The following is a 21,935-nucleotide window of genomic DNA, read 5'->3' as shown; positions in this document are numbered from 1 at the left end:
GCTTATAGGAATATCGCAAAAAATGATGGAAATTAAACGAACTATCGCGATTTGGCAAATAATGACTGGAGTCGCTTTTATTTTATGGCAGCGCGGGCAAGTTGGTGCGGAGGGAACTGGTAAGTGTGAAAATAATTTTTAATATTTTTGTCAATTTTCTGTTTTTTCAAACACTTCAAACTTTCGATCGCAGATTCGGCTGGTGCGCTGAAAACTGGTAAGCGCGAAAGTAATCTCTAATTTTTCTTTATATTTTATGTTTATGTTTGAATGCTTCATATTTAGTTATATTTTCAGGCCCCTCACTTGCTAACGTTTCGGTTCGCCAACCAAATTACAACAATCTGGTGATTGAAGTCGTTTTAAGTAGTAAGTATCATCTCTACTTCTACAAAATAAAACTGCACTATGGGTATTTACTTATATTCTCTCACCTTTTAGTAGCAACTCCATTGCCAGAGATCGAAAATTCTACTACATCATCTACTTTGCCAACAACTGCTGTTCCCACTTCACCAACTACCTTAACAACAACCACGCCCGAAACTACACCCTGTACTTTACCACCTACGCACCCAACATCTACTGTTCCCACTTCACCAACTACCTTAACAACAACCACGCCCGAAACTACACCTTGTACTTTACCACCTACGCATTCAACAACTACTGTTCCCACTTCACCAACTACCTTAACAACAACCACGCCCGAAACTACAACGTCTACTTTACCACCTACGTATCCAACAACTACTGTTCCCACTTCACCAACAACCTTAACAACTACGCCCGAAACTACAACGTCTACTTTACCACCTATGCATCCAACAACTACTGTTCCCACTTCACCAACTACCTTACCAACAACAACGCCCGAAACTACAACGTCTACTTTACCACCTACGCACCCAACAACTACTGTTCCCACTTCACCAACTACCTTAACAACAACCACGCCCGAAACTGCAACGTCTACTTTACCACCTACGTATCCAACAACTACTGTTCCCACTTCACCAACTACCTTAACAACAACCACGCCCGAAACTACAACGTCTACTTTACCACCTACGTATCCAACAACTACTGTTCCCACTTCACCAACTACCTTAACAACAACCACGCTCGAAACTGCAACGTCTACTTTACCACCTACGTATCCAACAACTACTGTTCCCACTTCACCAACTACCTTAACAACAACCACGCCCGAAACTACAACGTCTACTTTACCACCTACGTATCCAACAACTACTGTTCCCACTTCACCAACTACCTTAACAACAACCACGCCCGAAACTGCAACGTCTACTTTACCACCTACGTATCCAACAACTACTGTTCCCACTTCACCAACTACCTTAACAACAACCACGCCCGAAACTACAACGTCTACTTTACCACCTACGTATCCAACAACTACTGTTCCCACTTCACCAACTACCTTAACAACAACCACGCTCGAAACTGCAACGTCTACTTTACCACCTACGTATCCAACAACTACTGTTCCCACTTCACCAACTACCTTAACAACAACCACGCCCGAAACTACAACGTCTACTTTACCACCTACGTATCCAACAACTACTGTTCCCACTTCACCAACTACCTTAACAACAACCACGCCCGAAACTGCAACGTCTACTTTACCACCTACGTATCCAACAACTACTGTTCCCACTTCACCAACTACCTTAACAACAACCACGCCCGAAACTACAACGTCTACTTTACCACCTACGTATCCAACAACTACTGTTCCCACTTCACCAACAACCTTAACAACAACCACGCCCGAAACTACAACGTCTACTTTACCACCTACGTATCCAACAACTACTGTTCCCACTTCACCAACTACCTTAACAACAACCACGCTCGAAACTACAACGTCTACTTTACCACCTACGTATCCAACAACTACTGTTCCCACTTCACCAACTACCTTAACAACAACCACGCCCGAAACTACAACGTCTACTTTACCACCTACGTATCCAACAACTACTGTTCCCACTTCACCAACTACCTTAACAACAACCACGCCCGAAACTACAACGTCTACTTTACCACCTACGTATCCAACAACTACTGTTCCCACTTCACCAACTACCTTAACAACAACCACGCTCGAAACTGCAACGTCTACTTTACCACCTACGTATCCAACAACTACTGTTCCCACTTCACCAACTACCTTAACAACAACCACGCCCGAAACTACAACGTCTACTTTACCACCTACGTATCCAACAACTACTGTTCCCACTTCACCAACAACCTTAACAACAACCTCGCCCGAAACTACAACGTCTACTTTACCACCTACGTATCCAACAACTACTGTTCCCACTTCACCAACTACCTTAACAACAACCACGCTCGAAACTACAACGTCTACTTTACCACCTACGTATCCAACAACTACTGTTCCCACTTCACCAACTACCTTAACAACAACCACGCCCGAAACTACAACGTCTACTTTACCACCTACGTATCCAACAACTACTGTTCCCACTTCACCAACTACCTTAACAACAACCACGCTCGAAACTGCAACGTCTACTTTACCACCTACGTATCCAACAACTACTGTTCCCACTTCACCAACTACCTTAACAACAACCACGCCCGAAACTACAACGTCTACTTTACCACCTACGTATCCAACAACTACTGTTCCCACTTCACCAACTACCTTAACAACAACCACGCCCGAAACTGCAACGTCTACTTTACCACCTACGTATCCAACAACTACTGTTCCCACTTCACCAACTACCTTAACAACAACCACGCCCGAAACTACAACGTCTACTTTACCACCTACGTATCCAACAACTACTGTTCCCACTTCACCAACTACCTTAACAACAACCACGCTCGAAACTGCAACGTCTACTTTACCACCTACGTATCCAACAACTACTGTTCCCACTTCACCAACTACCTTAACAACAACCACGCCCGAAACTACAACGTCTACTTTACCACCTACGTATCCAACAACTACTGTTCCCACTTCACCAACTACCTTAACAACAACCACGCTCGAAACTGCAACGTCTACTTTACCACCTACGTATCCAACAACTACTGTTCCCACTTCACCAACTACCTTAACAACAACCACGCCCGAAACTACAACGTCTACTTTACCACCTACGTATCCAACAACTACTGTTCCCACTTCACCAACTACCTTAACAACAACCACGCTCGAAACTGCAACGTCTACTTTACCACCTACGTATCCAACAACTACTGTTCCCACTTCACCAACTACCTTAACAACAACCACGCCCGAAACTACAACGTCTACTTTACCACCTACGTATCCAACAACTACTGTTCCCACTTCTCCAACTACCTTAACAACAACCACGCCCGAAACTGCAACATCTACTTTACCACCTACGTATCCAACAACTACTGTTCCCACTTCACCAACTACCTTAACAACAACCACGCCCGAAACTACAACGTCTACTGAGCCACCAACCACTCTGACCCCTACATGTCCTCCCACAACATCATCTAATTTGCCACCGACTACTCTTTCGACTTCGTCGACTACCTTAGCAACAACCACAGCTACTTTAGAACCCACTACTGTATCACCAAAAATTCCTCCATATACACCTAAGCCACCATGCCCATCACCTAGTTCATGTTGTCCTTATCCGGTGCACGTTCCTAATTATCCTTTTGCTTTCCCATATCCTCATGGTTTCCAATATCTTTATCCTTTGCCGTATCCTCAACTCTTCCCATATCCTTATCAATATCCTCAATCCAGCAGGTATAGTGGTATGGCAACACAACCGAATACGTACGAAATCTTTTCTGAGTCACTGTGATCGATCACTTTCTGTATTTCGTTGGTGGTATCGTAATTTTAAGTATTTGTGATTTTAGAAATAATGATTTTCTAGACATGCGTCCAATGGAGGAGCTGGTAGAAAAAGTATAATATGCTTTTCTAGACTAGAAGTAAATACATGTGTAGCTTTATTTTTAAGACGACAGGGGTTCATTGAAGAATAAATAAGTTGTGCTTTTTGTTTAAGTTTTTGTTTTCACATTTAATTGCTTCATTTAAAATATTAAAATAAATAATTGGCGAGTACACTTCTGTTAGGTGTTTGGCAGACCTTCTCCAACGACGCGTTGTGGAGATCAATGAATGAGGAACCCATCCTAGGCATGGCAAATTAATTGCAGAAAGGGGCGGTGCATAAGTCCCACGCTTAAAAAACTATCAGATAGCATTACGAAAATGGCACTAGGCTGGAACCCCCAAGAGAGCAGAGCTCGCAGTCGGCCAAAGAATACTTGGAGAAGGTCGATGATGCGCAAGCTGGCAGATGCCGGCATCACATGGGACTGCGCAAAAACAACAGCTCAGAACCATGTACGATGGAATAGTCTTGTCGAGTCCCTCTGCTTTCGAGAAGAGTGAACAAGGAAAAAAGTGCTACCAATTAATGATTTGAGTAGTTAAGTCAAGTTGCCTCGGAAGATGAGCACCGATTTCATAGTACCTGTAGGAGCAGGCAAATGATGTAGCATAATTTGTTGGTCTCACATCTCTGCGCACACTACGAAATAAGATCAACTATTTACCATAGTAATAGGACTATGAATAAGTTCGTGCGGTTTTACAACAGATGGCGTAACTTGATTATTATTCCATCGATCCACATTTCCAAACATTCATTGGAGAGCTACTGTCGTAAGGCACAAACGTCAGTATAAGTTTTTTATTTGAAGCGTAAACAACAATATTTTTACCACACTTGAAAATGTCGAATTTCGTGCCAAATAATGTGTTTTTGCGGGGAATTCTTCTTCATTATTTTAATATGAAGAAAAAAGCAGGCGAAAGTCATCGTATCTTGGTGGAAGTTTATGGTGAGCATGCTCTATCTGAGCGAACGTGCCAGAAGTGGTTTGCACGCTTTAAAAGTGGTGATTTTGGCTTGGAAGACGAAGAACGCGAGGGTGCGCCGCCAAAGTTCATGGATACCGAATTGGAGGAATTGCTCGATCAAGATCCGGCTCAAACGCAAGAAGAGGTTGCAAAAACTTTGGGAGTTGATCAATCAACCATTTCCAAACGTTTAAAAGCCATGGGAATGATCCGAAAGGTAGGCCATTGGGTGCCGTATGAATTGAAGCCAAGAGACGTTGAACGCCGTTTTATGGCATGCGAACAACTGCTTCAACGGCACAAAAGAAAGGGTTTTTTGCATCGAATTGTGACTGGCGATGAAAAGTGGGTCCATTACGACAATCCAAAACGTCGGGCAACGTATGGATACCCTGGCCATGCTTCAACATCGACGTCGGCGCAGAATATTCATGGCCTGAAGGTTATGCTGTGTATCTGGTGGGACCAGCTGGGTGTTGTGTATTATGAGCTACTGAAACCGAATGAAACGATTACGGCGGATGTCTACCGACGACAATTGATGCGTTTGAGCCGAGCACTGCGAGAAAAACGGCCGCAATACGCCGATAGACACGACAAAGTTATTTTGCAACATGACAATGCTCGGCCACATGTTGCACAAGTGGTCAAAACATACTTAGAAACGCTCAAATGGGATGTCCTACCCCACCCGCCGTATAGTCCAGACCTTGCGCCATCCGATTACTATCTCTTCCGATCGATGCAACATGGCCTGGCTGACCAGCACTTCCGTAATTACGATGAAATCAAAAAATGGATCGATTCGTGGATTGCGGCAAAACCGACCGAATTTTTCACAAAGGGAATCCGTGAATTGCCAGAAAGATGGGAAAAAGTAGTAGTAAGCGATGGACAATATTTTGAATATTAAATTTGTAACCATTTTACGTCAATAAAGTTTCAAATTTCGAAAAAAAACCGCACGAACTTATTCATAGTCCTATTATGTTTCTGAAAGACTCCGATCATCACCTTACATTGCCCAAGTTGAGCTCCCTAGAAAAAAAGGGGAATGGAAAGAATGTAGCCATTGTTTTCACAGAGTTTCGTGAATCGGCACAGCTGTCATGCGAAATATTTATTAAGTGATCTGAAATAAAGTTCCTTTGAGGTGTGACTTCATCATGGAAGATAGAAATAAAATGAACAGAAAAACAAAAGAAAAAAGTCACTGGTCATTATGAAGACTTTAAGATGGGAGCGACAACGTCGGAATGCCTTCTTTCATTAAACCCTCTCACACAATAAATGAAGAATGGGCCGATGACATCAATAGCTCCAGGTCATCAACATAATTAGAATTGTCTTTTTGGCAGTAATACACTAACGGTGAGTGATACCGCGGATTCCAAAAGCAATGGCGGAAAAAATTCGATTGCGCCTTGAACATCCTCGCTTTGGTAAGTCGCTCTCCAAGCATTTCGACCTTGTTTATGGACCTCGGAGTCAGGATCAAATATTCAGATTTCATTAACAGTGACTACCCGACGCATTCAATATCTGCCGCAACAAAAAATCCTCGCCAATCGATATCGACAGAAAGATTATTCTTTCCAAACTTTGGCTGCATTGAGGAAGGAAAAAAGTGAAAAATTAGGTCTCAAATTTTATTTAGTTTAAATAATACATTAAAAATTTACTTCATTAAAAATTTTTTACTAATATTGAAAACTTTACCAGCGTAAATTTCCAACTCACAACTTGGTTTTTTCTAACAGCTGCAAATTTATCGCCTGCACGATGAGTGAATGCCGTGAAAGAATGCATGCAAGATCAAAATTCAATTATGATATTATATCACTCCATAAAAAGTTAGATATAATTTTGAAAGAAAAATTCCAAGCTTTCATTTGAGTATTATTAAAAAAAAATTAAAGTAATGAGCCTTGAAAAATATAATATAATATAATCAAAAAATATATAATAATTCTAGTTCTTGAACAGGCATTATATGTAAACAGGTTCGATAGTGACTATAATCAGACTAGTTTCAAAATAACTAGTTCGATAGTGACCAGTATCGGACTAGTTACAAAAAGACCTACTACACCTGCATTAGACAAAAGAAATATTTCTGTATTATATATTTATAAACATACAATATAATATAAAAACAAATAGAAAAAAAAAATGTACCAATAAACGAAGAATGCGTTCAAGATCAAAATTCATTTACAAATTTCACAAAAAAAAAATTAATTTAATTAATTTTAATAAATTTTTCCAAAAAATTGGGAAAATTTTTTTTTAGTTTCTAAATTTCTTTTAATATTTACTCGGCAAGCGCGCATTTTTTTTCACTTGTAAATTTTTATTTTAGTTTGTAATCGGAAAGCGCGAAAAAATTCATTATAAAATATTTATTTAATTTTTTTTAGATCAATTCAAGAACGAAATTCTTTAACAAACAGACTGTCAATCCCTCTAACTCGCAAACCACTCAGCATTCCTACACAATTTATGCTACTGTAACATAAGTAACATAGAACATCTTCACCAAATTTCAATGGAATCGACGCGATAAAGTATTTAGATGGACATGCTTGACGTGTTTTGCTCCATATATAAAATTTTGTTTAATAAAATAAATTAAATTCATTCATTTTTCCCTTATTCTCAATGTCTTCAATATAACATATTTCAATATCACTGTCACTCTATGAAAGTTTCTCTTCCAGCTCGGATATCAACTTACAAATTGCATTTACACTTTGCGCGCTTTCAAAGCGTGTTGTGTCAGTCATCCACCACTTTTGCCAACACTTTCAGTGGCATTTACTCAACAAAGGTGATAAAAGAGTAGCATTTTGACTGATTGATTTATGTTGACAGAAGTCATGTCAGCTGTCAACCGCAGGTCACACATTCAAGCAATTCGCAGACAACAGAATGTTTGATGTGGATCTGCTTCTCTTGCTTGAGCTTCTTGAGAGGATGTGCCACTCTGCAAATGGCTTGTAATATTCTTCGGCAGCATACATCCTGTGACACTTGTTGGTAGCAGGCAGCAAAGGAAAATTTAATAAATACTCACACATACATACGAGCGAGAAGTTCCAATGAATTTACGGTCTGTTTTTGATATGAAGTAAACTTTCATGTGAGTATTACAAAGGTTACAGTGAAATCCGAAATCCGCACTTTAAGACAACTAAAATACTGATGTATGATGTTTAGCATAGGAATTCAGAGTCAAATGCTCGTATGATTATTATTATATACCGTTTATTTATAAAATAAATTTCAACAAGCGTTTTCAGAGCCACTTAATCCATAACGCCTTTGAGGGTTTTGTAAGATCGACAACTTTGAAACTTCATCCCAGAAATTAACATTGAGACGTAACAAAATCGTCATGCAGACAAAATCCGTCGTGAGCCTTGAAATGCCTTACCTTATAGTGCAGCGACTGCACTTTATAATGAATTTACAATCAGGTGGTAAAGTTCGCTACGGGTGAACACAAACCAAACTCTGTAAATGTTTTACTATTTCAGCTCGAGCTCCGATTAGACGGCACATATAGTACTGAAGAGAAATATTCTTTGGGGAAAGCCATGCTGTTGCTTATTTATAGAATCAGTTATTATTATTATTTTTTCCATGGTTCCAGGGTGGAAAAAGGGCCGCAACCACTTCCATCCATTCAGATATGTTCTGCGCCAGCCTCTAAGCTTTATTCCAGCTTAAATTCACGCCGTGCTTTTCCAAATCCAACAATCGCCTCTAAGGCTTTGATGGCCTTCCTCGTCTACGTCTGTCTTGGGGATCCTACTCGATAGCGGCTCTTGTTAAGTCATCACATGGTTTACGAAAAACAAGGCCAATCTGTCCCCATTTTCTTCTGCAAATCTCAAGGAGTATTGGGGTTTGCTAAGTTGATTTCCACAGATCAGTGTTCCGATTCAGTTTGGCCAGAAGATTTTCAGGATTGTGTGAAGGCATTGATTAGTGAAAACAGCAGGACATTTCTATCGGCCGCTTTTGCCTTCCACGTTTCACAGGCACAGAGTAAAGACATTTGAATCAAAGATCCTCAGCTGTGTGCGTTGCAAAATGTGTGATGCTTTCCGGACTGGATGTAGGGCGAAATGTTGCTAGAGCTTCCTAATGTGGTTGTTAATGCCTTTGCTTGGGCCACCTAACGCCGAAAGCAAAAAGATTGCACTTCCCCCAGCTGAATACTATCGATCAGCAACCGACGCGTATTTTGAGTGTTAGTACGATTCACTTTGGTTTTGGAGATGTTGCAAACCAGCAAAGATTTAGCTTGCTATAGTGATTGGAGTTGCATTGCCAGGTCGAAAATGGTTCGTGATAGTAAGCAAATATCGTCCCCGTAGTCAACGTCAGCAAGCCGGCCCTGCAAGCCCGAGAAGGTCCCATATAAAAACAATTTATCAGTAGTAATCTTATACAGATCACAGAATGGGTTCTCATACTTTCCAAAAAATTGTATGGGTATAGGCTTCAGTTTCTACGAAAGCACCTTTTCGCGAGATTCAGGAGCGGAGCCGCATTTTGGCAGTCCTGCATGATTGTGTTGCAACCCATTGTGAATTTGATTTGTTGTTGTTGCTAAAGAAGCTAGAAAAGCTGACGCCCACCCTAGATTGGCTTAACCATTAATTCTCGTCGGCGGTGTCATCTGATTATGGACTCATAAAATTTGCTTTGCTCGAATGGGTCGGACCATAATTAAAGGCTTGTTAAATTAGTAGGTTTTAAGGAGCAGGTAAAGAAATTGATCGATTGATGATGACAGCATGAGAAATCTCTAAACAGTAAACCAAGGTTAAGTATCACCACTAGGCAAGTGAATTCGGTTATCTACAAAGATTGATGACTACTTTCCGAACAAGGCAATTATGGATATCTTGGTGAATGTACCTCCATAAATATCGCCGTCAAAGCCTTCCGTCGTTCACAGATGTTGTCGTATCTGGTATTTCTGAATCCCATCATCAAGTTCAAAGATGTACCTGTCAGAGAGGTGACCTAACTACTAGCAGGTGATTTCCAAGGTGGTCCATACAGAAGAATTCTTATTTCTTTGGGGCATTCATAACTCACTATCGGGGATATTAGAAAGCACCCAGTTGCCATCCAAATTCCAGTATTTCGAAAAGTCTCTAATTTGATTCACTGTATCCCACTAACTACACGCGACAAACTGGCGTTGAATACTTTAAGACAGGTCAGCCGAGATATCTTCTGATCGAGCTTGTCTACAATTTGTGGTGTTGGCCTATATGTTTTTCTGCAAACCTAGCGATATACATCTTGATACCAACTCCAAACGGTGGCTCGTTTTATGAGAAGCGTTTTAATGGAAGAACTGCACCCTAATTTTCGCACTAACTGCCTATGGGCGCCCGTCATTGCAAAATCCTTTCTTCTGTAATTTGATATTTTATGTCGACTGTGGGCTTCGAAATCGAATTCAACAACTGCTAGTGATGCGTTAATCTGCTACTAGGAAGTAGTCAATAGCTGAGAGAGAGAGTGATCTCTACTTTGGTAGTGTGATTATCCGCTTATTCATGATAGAGTTTTATTAAAAAAGAAAAAAAGTCTAGTTTGTCGTCCTCTTCATTGACGCCGTGGCAGCGCGCTATCTTTAAGTGGTGCTTTGAATACAACTATTACTTCGGGAAAGACTATTAGTCGACTCTACTACGCAGTCTTAGCCTCTTCATCGTAGCTGTAGTTTCCTACAAGTTTTTGTCTTATGCTACAAAATCGCGTGTAGTCGTAGAGCACTGGTGCAGGTCTTCAATGGCATTCCCATGGCAGTGGTCGCATACGAAATTAGGCTCAGGCTTGAACCGATGCAGATGGGATATAAAGTATCCATGCTCAGTTAAGAACTGCGTTAAGTAGAAATCTACATCTCCGTATATCCTTTCGAGTCCGAAATGCCTTCTTTGAGGTCCGAAATGTCTTCTCTAAAGTCCGAAATGTCTTCTTTGGAGTCCGAAATGTCTTCTTCGAAGTCCGAAATGCCCGAATATCCTTGATCATCCGTCATTTACAGCCTTCAACTTAGTCCATTGTTCCGACCATTTAAGTGTCCGCGTGAAGTAAGCATTCATCCAATCTTACGGTCTCACGGTTGCATACTTTTTTTAACCAGTTCTCACATATTGGGTAGTCGAAAAAGTCTTTTCGTATTTTGTCAATAGATGTCGTTGGAGTCATCTATCTCCAGTGCTACCAATCACATTGTGTCATATCATATCGTGTTAGAAAGATGACATTTTAAGCTTCATATAACAAAACAAAAATTAAATTCGGAGAAGTTAAAAAAAAGTTATAGCTGTTCAAAAATGAGTGAAAATAATGAAGAAATTCGCTATATTTTGAAACTTTTGTATAAAAAAGGGAAGAATGCCACGCAAGCCACCAATGAAATTTGTGTAGCAGTTCGTGTAGCACAACAATGGTTCGCTCGCTTTCGTTCTGGAAATTTCGATGTGAAAGATACACCTCGCTCCGGTCGACCTATCGTTGAAAAAGTCGATGAAATTATGGAAAAGATTGACCAGGACCGTCGCATAAGCTGCCATGACATCGCCAAGGCACTAAACATTCATCATCAAACGGTTTTGAACCGTTTAAAAAAGGCTGGTTACAAACAGAAGCTCGATGTTTGGGTACCACATGAATTGATGTGAAAAATTTAATGGACAGAATTAACATCTGCGATTCTTTGCTGAAACGAAATGAAATCGAACCATTTCTGAAGCGAATGGTAATAGGAGACGAAGAGTGGATCAAATACGACAATAATGTGCGAAAAAGATCATGGTGCAAGGGTGGTGAAGTTCAACAAATGGTCGCAAAGCCAGGATTGACGCCTCGAAGGGTTATGCTGGAATTGGTTTGGTGGGATTGGAAAGGAATCATCCACTATGAGCTGCTCCAGCCTACTCGAACAATTGATTCTACACTTTACTGTCAACAACTGATGAGATTGAAGCAAGCAATTGAAAAAAACGGCCAGTACTGATCAGGACAACGCTAGGCCACACACATCTTTGATGACTCGGCAAAAACTGGGAGAGCTTGGCTGGGAAGTTTTGATGCATCCACCATATAGCCCTGACCTTGCACCATCGGACTACCATTTGTTTCGGTCAATGCAGAACTCCCTTAATGGAGTAAAGTTGGCTTCAAGAGAAGCCTGTGAAAATTACTTGTTGCAGTTTTTCGCCGAGAAACCACAAAAGTTTTACACTGATGGAATAATGTCTCTAGAAGAAAAATGGTGGTCGACCAAAATGGTGCATATTTGGTTTAATAAAGTTCATTATAAATATAAAAAAAATGAGTTGAAGTTTGATTAGAAATACGAAAAGACTTTTTCGACTACCCAATATTTCGCAGGGTGGGTAATGGAAGGAATGAATACAAAGAATGGACTACGTTGCTGTTGAGGAAGGAATGCATAAGAGTTGAGCTGACTGAACGTTAGTTCCTGGCTAGAGTGTACCACTTTCTCTCATTTTCTCGAGTGCAACTTACCATATTATTGGATTCGAAGCCAAAGTAGGTTTCTGACTAATTTATAACCCAAAGATCATCAGATTTAAGTTTTCTAGGATTCTATAGCCGACTCCCTAAGTCTTTTAGAATTTTCTAAGCAGCTAAAGCCTTAAAGTTGCAACTAATCATAACTGTTAAGACTCTTGTCACTGCTATTCCAATGTCTAAGTAACCAAATTGGCAATTACTCAACCCCAAGCCTATCTAAAGAGAGCGGCTTCAGGAAGATGTAAACAAAAAGGGGCAAAGTAAAGGCAGTAAAGCGGCAGCTATTCATTGAAGCGCTACAAGTTTAGACGCATGAATAATGGCGTTGTCATTCAGACCAAATACTGTAGTCATTGTTTTTGTTTAGCAGTTTTAGTTATTGTTTTTGCTTCCCTTTCTGCTCCACACCACCATCAGTTACGCTTCTTGTTTAAATGAAATATTCATTTCAAGATGCTTTGTTGTCATAATTTACGAGTATGATGAAGTGATACATGCGCTGCCGACGCGTCAGATGGACAGACGTATGGCTGGCGCCAGAGCATCATAGAGTATGAGAAGCGCCGTAGTGTGAGGGCGCTTAAGGGCTGATATAATAAAGTTTCATTTTCATCGACAACTTGCGCTGCTCTGCTGCCACATCTTCCGTTCAACAACGACGACAAGAGCGCAATATTAACAAAAATTGAACAACACCCACTAAATATACAAAGCAAGCGCGAAAGGAGCTTAAGTTGGCAGCAGCGACAGGGAAAACTTAGGCTGCTATAACTCTAGGGGCAATTTAACTTTACGACGAGAATTGACGATGCCAACAACAGATGTCGCTGTCATATGTACACACACACACATCCATATACTATAGCTAACTGCAGGATCTGAAGTGCCTACGGTGCTATTATGTTGTTGTTGCCTATCGTTTATATTACATTGCTGTTGCTGTTGTCTGTGGCCCTTACATCGCTAGCCGTTGATGCCAGTGCTGTTGGCACTTCTGTGTTGCAGGCAATTTTTTTTTATATCCACACGTATGCCGTGGATCCACGATGGCAGCCACAGCGATGTAAAAGCTTTACACAAGCAGACAACTCATTATTTATATGTGCGTATGCGTGTGTGCAAATTCAACATCACACGTGCACATATGAACAACAGCTTCTAAGTATCGAAAGGTACACATAAGACAATCTTTCGTTGCTGTTTAAGCAGCTGGGTTGCCTGTAGAAAATGCACGATCAACGAGAATATAATCGATCAATAGAAATAGTGGTTCATGGCGTTTTTATATTTTATCTTATTTTACAACGATTTTTTTGCTGTTTGGCAAAGGGCAATAATTCATTCGATAGAACTCTTTCCGCTCTGCTCTTTGCTAAAACTATGTTAATTGTATTTTTGAGTTATTTATTTTTTTATTACTATAGTTTTGAGGCTTATAAATGAAATACCCAGGAGGCAAAAATCAACATTTTCAACACCTTCTCTTCTTTGCTTCTCATCGAGGTCAAAAAGCTGCCGAAGCAGCCCGGGACATGTGCGACGTGTATGGAGAAGGTGTCATAGCGAGTCCACAGCACGGAAATGGTTTGCAAAATTCAAAAATGGCGACTTTCACGTCGATAACACGTCCCGCAGCGGAACCACGGACGGTCTTCTGAAGTCGATGAAGAACGTCTGAAATCACTTTTGAAGGAAAACTGCCGCCAAACCAGTTGCCAAATGGCGGAAAGATGAACTGCAATCACAAAACGATTCTTAATCTCCTTAATTCAATGGGATTTACAGAAAAATTGGGAGCCTGGGTCCCTCACGAGATCAACAACAAAAAAAAAACAAAGAAAGTCGCTTCCAAATTATTTCTCAGCATCTCACCCGCCATCGAGCAACATGCGGTTATAAACAGCGCTTTCTGTACCGAATCGTAATGAGAGATGAGAAATGGGGCCTATACGTCTATATGAAGCAAAGAAAAGAGTGGGTGGCTGCAGGAGATACACCAAAGCCGAGAGTCAAGTCGGATCTTCATCCAAAGAAGTTTATGATATGAGAGATCTGGGAAATGCGCGAAAACTAGGAGTTTTACATTGCTCAGCTAAATCGCGTGTGAATGAGGCTATGCGACTGAAAAGATCTGAGCGACATGGTCAAACTTTCATGACAACGTCAGGCCTCATGTTGCAGAGCTCGAATGGGAGGCACTTCAGCATCCGTCGTATTCTCCGGACCGTCGTATACTCTCAAACCATATGAAGGGTGTTACCTTCGATAACAAAAAGGTCCTTAAAATCTGGCTTAACAACTTCTGTGACACCAGACCAGGAGATTTTCGGCGGAACGGCATCAACAAATTGTTCGTGATATAATTATTGTTTTTTGTTTAAATAAAAGTCACCGGTAAAAACGCTACGAAGTTATTCCCCAACCGAATTGGCAATATAAATAATAATTTTTTAATTCCGGTGGCGCTTACACCTATTAACAGGTGGCGCTAAAGTAATCCTCCTATCAGAAAATGCTATAAATTTTGCGATTGGCCCCTAAAGTCAGTTCTGTTTTGACATTTGTGTAGTAAACGCATGGGAAATACACGTTAATAAACAATGTTACGCTACACTGCTCCAGAACGCGGAATATTGCTGACTATTTATTTGACCAATAATCGGTCGGTGACTTTGGCACAATGTGAATTTCATCGCAGATTTCCTCGCCGTCCAACGCCTACTGGTGAAACATTGCGACGTTTAGCCGCTCGCCTCGACGAGACTGGCACAACACGAGATGCTGCCAAGCGTGGCAGACCCCGGAGTAGCCGTTTTGCATAGAATATTGCTGCTGTAGCCGAGGATGTCATGGAAGCGCCGTCGACATCGACCAGACTACGTGCCACGCAAATGGGTATCAGTCGACGGTCTTTACAGCGAATTTTGGTACAAGATTTGAAGATGTTTCCGTACAAAGTCCAGACGGTGCATCAGCTGTTAGCTGCTGACCGCCAATCGCGTTTAACATACGCTCAAGCCATCCTTAATCACCACCAAGAGGAAGATGATTTTTCATCAAAAATAATCATGAGTGATGAGGCCCATTTCCATCTTAGCGGGTACGTAAATAAGCAAAATTTACGCTTCTGGGGCACTGAAAATCCGCGTGTAACCCACGAAGAGCCATTACACCCGCTCAAAGTCACTGTATGGTGTGCTGTTTTCGCTGAGGGAGTCATCGGACCTTTTTTCTTCGAAGACTTCGCGGGCCAAACGGTTACTGTGAATGGTGAGCGCTACAGAGCAATGATCAACGAGTTCTTTTTGCCGCAACTTGATGAAGTGGGATTGGAAAACATGTGGTGCCAACAGGACGGTGCAACGGCACACCCTGCACGTGCCACAACCGATATGTTGAAGGATGCATTTCCCGGGCGCCTAATCTCCCGTTTTGGCGATTTGCACTGGCCAGCAAGATCGCCTGATTTGGCCGGTCCAGACTTGAAAGACTTCTTTTTGTGTGGCTTTTTCAAATCGCGGGCTTATATCAACAATCCTCAGACTCTTGCAGCTCTTAAAGACAATATCCGTCAAGAATGTGAGGACCTATCGCCGGAAGTTTTGGCCAAAGTGATGGAAAATGCCATAAAAAAGGCTCAAATGGCAATCAACTGTGGCGGCGACCATTTACATGACATCATATTCTCGACTTGATTTAAAAAAAATTCAAAGACCAAATAAAAATAATCCAGAAGAAGAGTTTTTCTTTTTTTTTTAATTACAGCCAAAAAACATGCGCCAACTGTATTTGGTGTTTGGCCGAGTTCCGCCTCCGATTTGTGGTGTGCGTTTTAACTTTTTTCCACAAATGTAGGCGCCTACAGTTCTATGCCGCCTTCGAATGGCTGATGATGTTTTTATGAGGAGCTTTTTTATGGCAGAAATACACTCGAAGATTTGCCATTGCCTGCCGAAAGGCAACTTGCTATTAGAAAGAACTTGTTTCTATCATTTTGCTCTTTCATACACTGTAATTCGAACCTATGCACTTCCAAGTGGTAGACCTGCCCCAACACATTTGTCTACGGTGGCCGTCGCTCAGCAATATTTTTCCTTATTTCAATCACTAGGTGCTAGGTCCAAACTTTAAGCTGGGCACATAAGAACTTTCCAGCCAAGCTCCCGAAGCCTCAAGCGGGACACTATCGAGTGTGTGTGTGTGGCTTGGCGTTGTAGTGCGGGGTCGCAATTCCCTTCTTATTGACCAAACCAGTGCAATTACTTCCATCAGGTGATCCAATTGTTGACAATCGAGTTCCGTATTACGATTTGGCCGTTGAAGTAGCAGCTCTTAGTAGATGATTCTCTCTCAATCAGAAAAATTTGTAGCAAACAATAAATTAATAGTACACTTTTGTCCGTTATCGCTCACTGTTGTGCAACTGTGCCTCTCTTCGATCCTATCTTTTTCCATCTGCCACTTCTCTTCTTTCCTCTTTGACTATCTACACTTTTACTTTCCAGAGCTTTGAATACAAGGGGCTTTACATCCAGAGTGTTTCAGGAGTTACCATTCTCTCGGTGTTTCTTGGCTCGCCCCAAATCTTGTAAGATGATGCAAAATGTATATATGGTAAGTGTCTCACTTGATGATCATCTCCATTATCTAGGTGACCGATCATATGAATATTTGATATTGAAGGAACTGAGAGAGTGTACGTATTGGCTCAGATTAGAGCCTGTCTGAATGAACTCAAAGGGTAGCTCTCCTAGTCGAATTCAAAAAGGAATTCAATTGTGCCTTCTTGGACTGGAAGAGGACTTCTGTCAGAGAGGACTACTGCAGAAAGAAGACAGGAGATCTGCTAAATAGTTCAAGGGCAAAGGTTATTAGAATTGTAGCAACTATTGTTGGTCACTATAAAAATGAGCTGCAATAAATGGAACTTCACTTTAACAAAACGCACAGGAACTGCAACCTGAAGGATGGCGTTAAAATTGGCATAAAACTCTTAAGACAAAGAACGTTTGTGAGATATGTAGTGGGGCGCGTTTGTTGGCTATCTCATTAAGTCACCTAAGTGAATTTTTATCGAGCCAAAATTTTTCTTGCGAATTAGGCTATCACTGAATAGAGCTAATTTTCACTAGAGGTGTAAATAAACAACGATGTCACTGAGTACTAATGGAAACCTGGGTAGACCATTAAGTTGCATGTCAGCGTAGTCAGTCCCTTCATTTTCCTGTAGGGAAGGATATGCTTATGTTTTTAGCAGCTGCTTATACATTGTAAAGAATTATTAAACCATTCATTTTTACCATAGTAGTCGCATGAAAAGAGATGAAAAAGATAATTAAATTATTGGAAGAAAGGAACAAAGTGATATTGGTTCTTGTTAAAAAAAATAAATATATCTTGATTAAAGATACTCGTTAAGTGACATTACTGCTGGCATAATTATGTTTGTAATTACCGGCACAAGGTATGTGCATACATTTTTATATATTTATTTATTTATTATTTATTAATAATAAAAGCTCGGCTTACGAAGCTTAAACTGGTACACAATTATTTAATACCGCGCTGGCTACTGAGGCCTTCGGCTAACACTACACACATAAAATATATTATTGTGTGTATGTATGGAAGAGTGTTGGAAAAGCACCTATGGTGAATTAAAAATTCCCCACAGTTCTATTCTATTATCTACAAATTCCCTACAACGCAGTTTACGCATGCGACATCAATATGATCGCATAGGTTTTACAAATGCCTAAAAGTATGCAATGAGTTGCAATCACTTTCAAGTGAAGACAACAACTTGAGAATGTTGCACTTGGCCAAGTGTTTTCTGCTTTACTTATACATACGCATACCGTATGTAGATATGTGTGTATATATGAGTCATTTGTTATATGAGAAAATGAGCAGAATTTTTATGGAGAAGAATTATAAAAAATCAACCAGATTTTCTAGCGACTTCAAACATGCACTTTGTTATACTAAAATTTAATAAGCTAAAAAATTGCATTCTGGAAATTCTAATTCAAAATATAAGATAAATAAATAAGATGTAAAATGTGTAAAATTTTTGTAAATAATTTGAAATTTGAGTTTCTGTAAAAAAATAATTAAACATTCAAAATTAAATTAAAGATAAAGTTAAAAGTGGTAAAAAAGTTGATGTGCTATCGTTTGTCGCGTGTGTACAATGAAACCGCTCCTAGGTAAAAAAAAATTGTATGCAAAAATTTATTATAAAAGACCAAAAATGTATGTCATTGTTTCTCTGTTGGTTGTGGCAACAACAATTTTTTCTATAGACATTTTTTTCACTACAAAATATAAAAATGTATATAAAATATATATTAAAAACATAAAAAAAATGGTTTTATTAAATGAAAAAGGGTTTTATTAAAAATAGTTGCGCATAAAATTGTATACAATCATGTTTTATAAAGAATTTCGGTCGGAAGCAAATCCTTATATCTGTTTGTTTTTTATTTTGATAAGTAAATGTGAAAAGAATTTTTTGTATAGAACAAAATTTTCCACCACTAAATTTGTAAGAAACAATTTTATAAAAAACTTGCGCTTAAGAGTCAGTCGGAAGCAAGTTTTATATCTTTTTTTATAAAAAATTTGTGAAAATAATTTTTTCTATAGCAACACGTCTATAGGTTAAAAGTATTAGCTCTGTCTTCTCTGCGGCCAATTTTACTTTATTTTTTATGAAAAATAACTGGGAACAATTTAGACATTTTTTTAGAAATTTAGAGGTAAACATTTTTTTCTATAAACAAAGTTTAATTGTTACAATTAAAACAAAAATCCAAAACATGAAACAAAGACCCCTCGAACACTTGCCAGGCCTTGAACACTTGTGCAAGTCCAAGTACTCAGTCAGGAAGTCTATTGTACTACACCCCGATAGATTACAGTGGAAGGAATAGAAAGATAGGATAGATATTATATAGATGGTAAGGGGGGCAAATTGGTTGGCGCTCATTCTTCCGCGAATCTTTTGGATTTATTGATGAACCTTAAGAGATGCGGAAGAGGAAGAGTATGAACTTTATCCATGCTCAGAACATCGCACCCCAACAGCCTAAGTCTGATTCTGCATTGTCCTCATTTTCACAACAAGACAGGCATATTGGGTCGTGAATGATTCCCATGGTAGCCATATGCTGACCACAGGCGTTGTGCACTGTGATTACACCTAGCAGTACTCTCAGGTCCTTTCTGCTAAGTTTTGAGAGAAAGGTCGTTAGATTTCTGTTTGGTTCTTTCACAAAGCACTTGGCTACTCTGCAGGAGCCCAGCTCAGACCAACGGCTTCTATGGGTGGACCTCATGAAGTTATCAATCCACAATTGAACTTGAACCGATGCAGAATTGACTCCTAGGAAGGGTTCAGCGCTCAGTGGTGTGATTGCAAAGCCTTTATTAGCCAGTTTATCAGCTAACTCGTTCCCAATTATGCGCTTAATGAACCATTTCGAACTTCATGCCGCGATTTTAACTCTCATTATAGTATTCTGGCTATATCGGATTGGCTTTTCACCGTTAAAAACATAAAAAAAAACAAAAACGTTACAATCCTCTCTCAATAAACGTATGACGATGGTGTACCCGAAAATTTTTAAATTTTTTCTGTAGCTGAACAGTTTTAGAAGGCAACGCTTAAAAAATTCCTGCTTTTCTTGGTCTAAAACGAGAACTATTAGTGTATCATGCGGTCTAAGCCACTCGTATCGGGGGGCAGAGCACTTGTTGGGTTTAAAAAAAAGCACAGACTTTCTTTAAGTAAAAACGGTTACAGAGGAAAAGGGTACCTTAATTTTGATTGCGACTCTGACCGAATGAAAGTTTATGTGTTTCTAACTTCGGTTCGCTTCCTGACATTTACATACAGCTAATAAAATGAGGTTCTAAAATATGTACAAGTATTTACTAGGAGTGTTAAAGCTCGGAAAAAGAGGCGGACAAAATCAACAGCGATCATAAAACGATTCTCAATCTCCAACATTCAATGAGATTTTCGGCAAAATTAGGAGCCTGGGTGCCTCACGAGCTTTACGAAAAAAACAACGAAATTTGCCCTTAAATTGATTCTCACCATCTCTCCCGCCATCAAGCAACTCGCGGTCATTAACAGAGCTTTTGGTACCGAATCGTCAGGCGGAGATGAGAAATGGTGCCTATACATCAATATGAAGTAAAGAAAAAAGTGGGTGGCTCCAGCAGATACGACAAAGCCGAGAGTCAACCCGGATCTTCATCCAAAGGAGATCATGATATGGATTTGGTGGGCCTGGAAGGGCATGGTGCACTGGGAAATGCTCGAAAAGAATGTCACGGTCAACAAGGAGCTCTATATTGCCGAGCCACACCGGGTGAATGGGGCTATTCGACTTAAAAGACCAGATGGGCATTGTCAAACCATACTCCTTCATGACAACGTCAGGCCCCATGTTGCACAAGTCGCGAAAGCCGCACTCCAAGAACTCGAATGGGAGGGCCTTCAGCATACGCCGTATTCTCCGGATTTTGCAACGACCGATTACCATCTTTTTCGCTCCCTGTCAAACCAAATGAAAGGCTTTACCTTCGATAACAAAAAGGTCCTTAAGAACTAGCTCAGCAACTTCCTTGACACCAGACCAGGTAATTTTTGGCGGAGTGGTACTTTAAGTACTTAACGAACTATTTCGTCGTTTGATTTTCTAGTTCAGGTTTTTGCTGCAAAGCGAGTATCTACATATTACCTCATGAGCAGATTGGAAGGAAGAGCACTTACTTGTATAACATTTTCCTGTTTTTTTTTTCTTTTAAAGCTCCGCCAGAACACAATTGTTGAATTGTTGACTTCTGACATCTCGCATTCACTAACAAACGGCTTACAGTATTTGCTCAACTTTCACTGGGAAAGGAAAACTCTTACAGGCTTGTTTTGAAAGTCGACTACAAAGTCTGTTGCTGAAACTTTCTCGATGCACATTTCAGCACAAAAAATTAATCTGATACTATGTATTAGAGGAGAAGCACATCGATGCACGTGCAATGTACGAGCTACATTTTCCAGTACTTAAATTGTATGGCAAAGATAACCTAAGAAGTGTACTTTTCCATTATTTTATTTTTTTCTCATTTCGTTCTGGGTTTAAGTGTTGCCACTTTAGGTGGTGCGTAGATGAAGCTAAGTTTTATGTCACAGAAAATAGACTTGCCACTTTTAAAAATGGAACGCAGCCTTAAATTAATCATTTCCACTATATTTTTTTTGTTTTTGTTTTTTTTTGGCGGTGAGGTTGGGTTAAAAATGCCTTCGCACCATATAGTAACCGTCGCTACTACGTGTGTGGTGATTCCACTAAAAATATCCCTCCTCTTCTCTTGGATTTTTCCCTCCACCCCGTGACTGCTTCCGCAT

The 21,935-nt window shown here is 40.1% G+C and overlaps 1 protein-coding gene across 1 annotated transcript; it reads left to right on the top strand.

The window, feature by feature from the left end:
• Nucleotides 1–408: 408 nt before the first annotated feature.
• Nucleotides 409–5,039, top strand: LOC128857662 (mucin-2-like). The gene is made up of 2 exons (XM_054093410.1): nucleotides 409–412; nucleotides 460–5,039. The coding sequence occupies exons 1-2, from the start codon at nucleotides 409–411 to the stop codon at nucleotides 3,864–3,866; spliced, it is 3,411 nt and encodes a 1,136-aa protein (XP_053949385.1). The 3' UTR covers nucleotides 3,867–5,039.
• Nucleotides 5,040–21,935: the final 16,896 nt, after the last annotated feature.

The sequence above is a fragment of the Anastrepha ludens genome, chromosome 3, assembly GCF_028408465.1.
Source record: "Anastrepha ludens isolate Willacy chromosome 3, idAnaLude1.1, whole genome shotgun sequence".
Lineage (NCBI taxonomy): Eukaryota > Metazoa > Arthropoda > Insecta > Diptera > Tephritidae > Anastrepha > Anastrepha ludens.
This window is presented reverse-complemented; position numbering and strand designations above follow the sequence as displayed.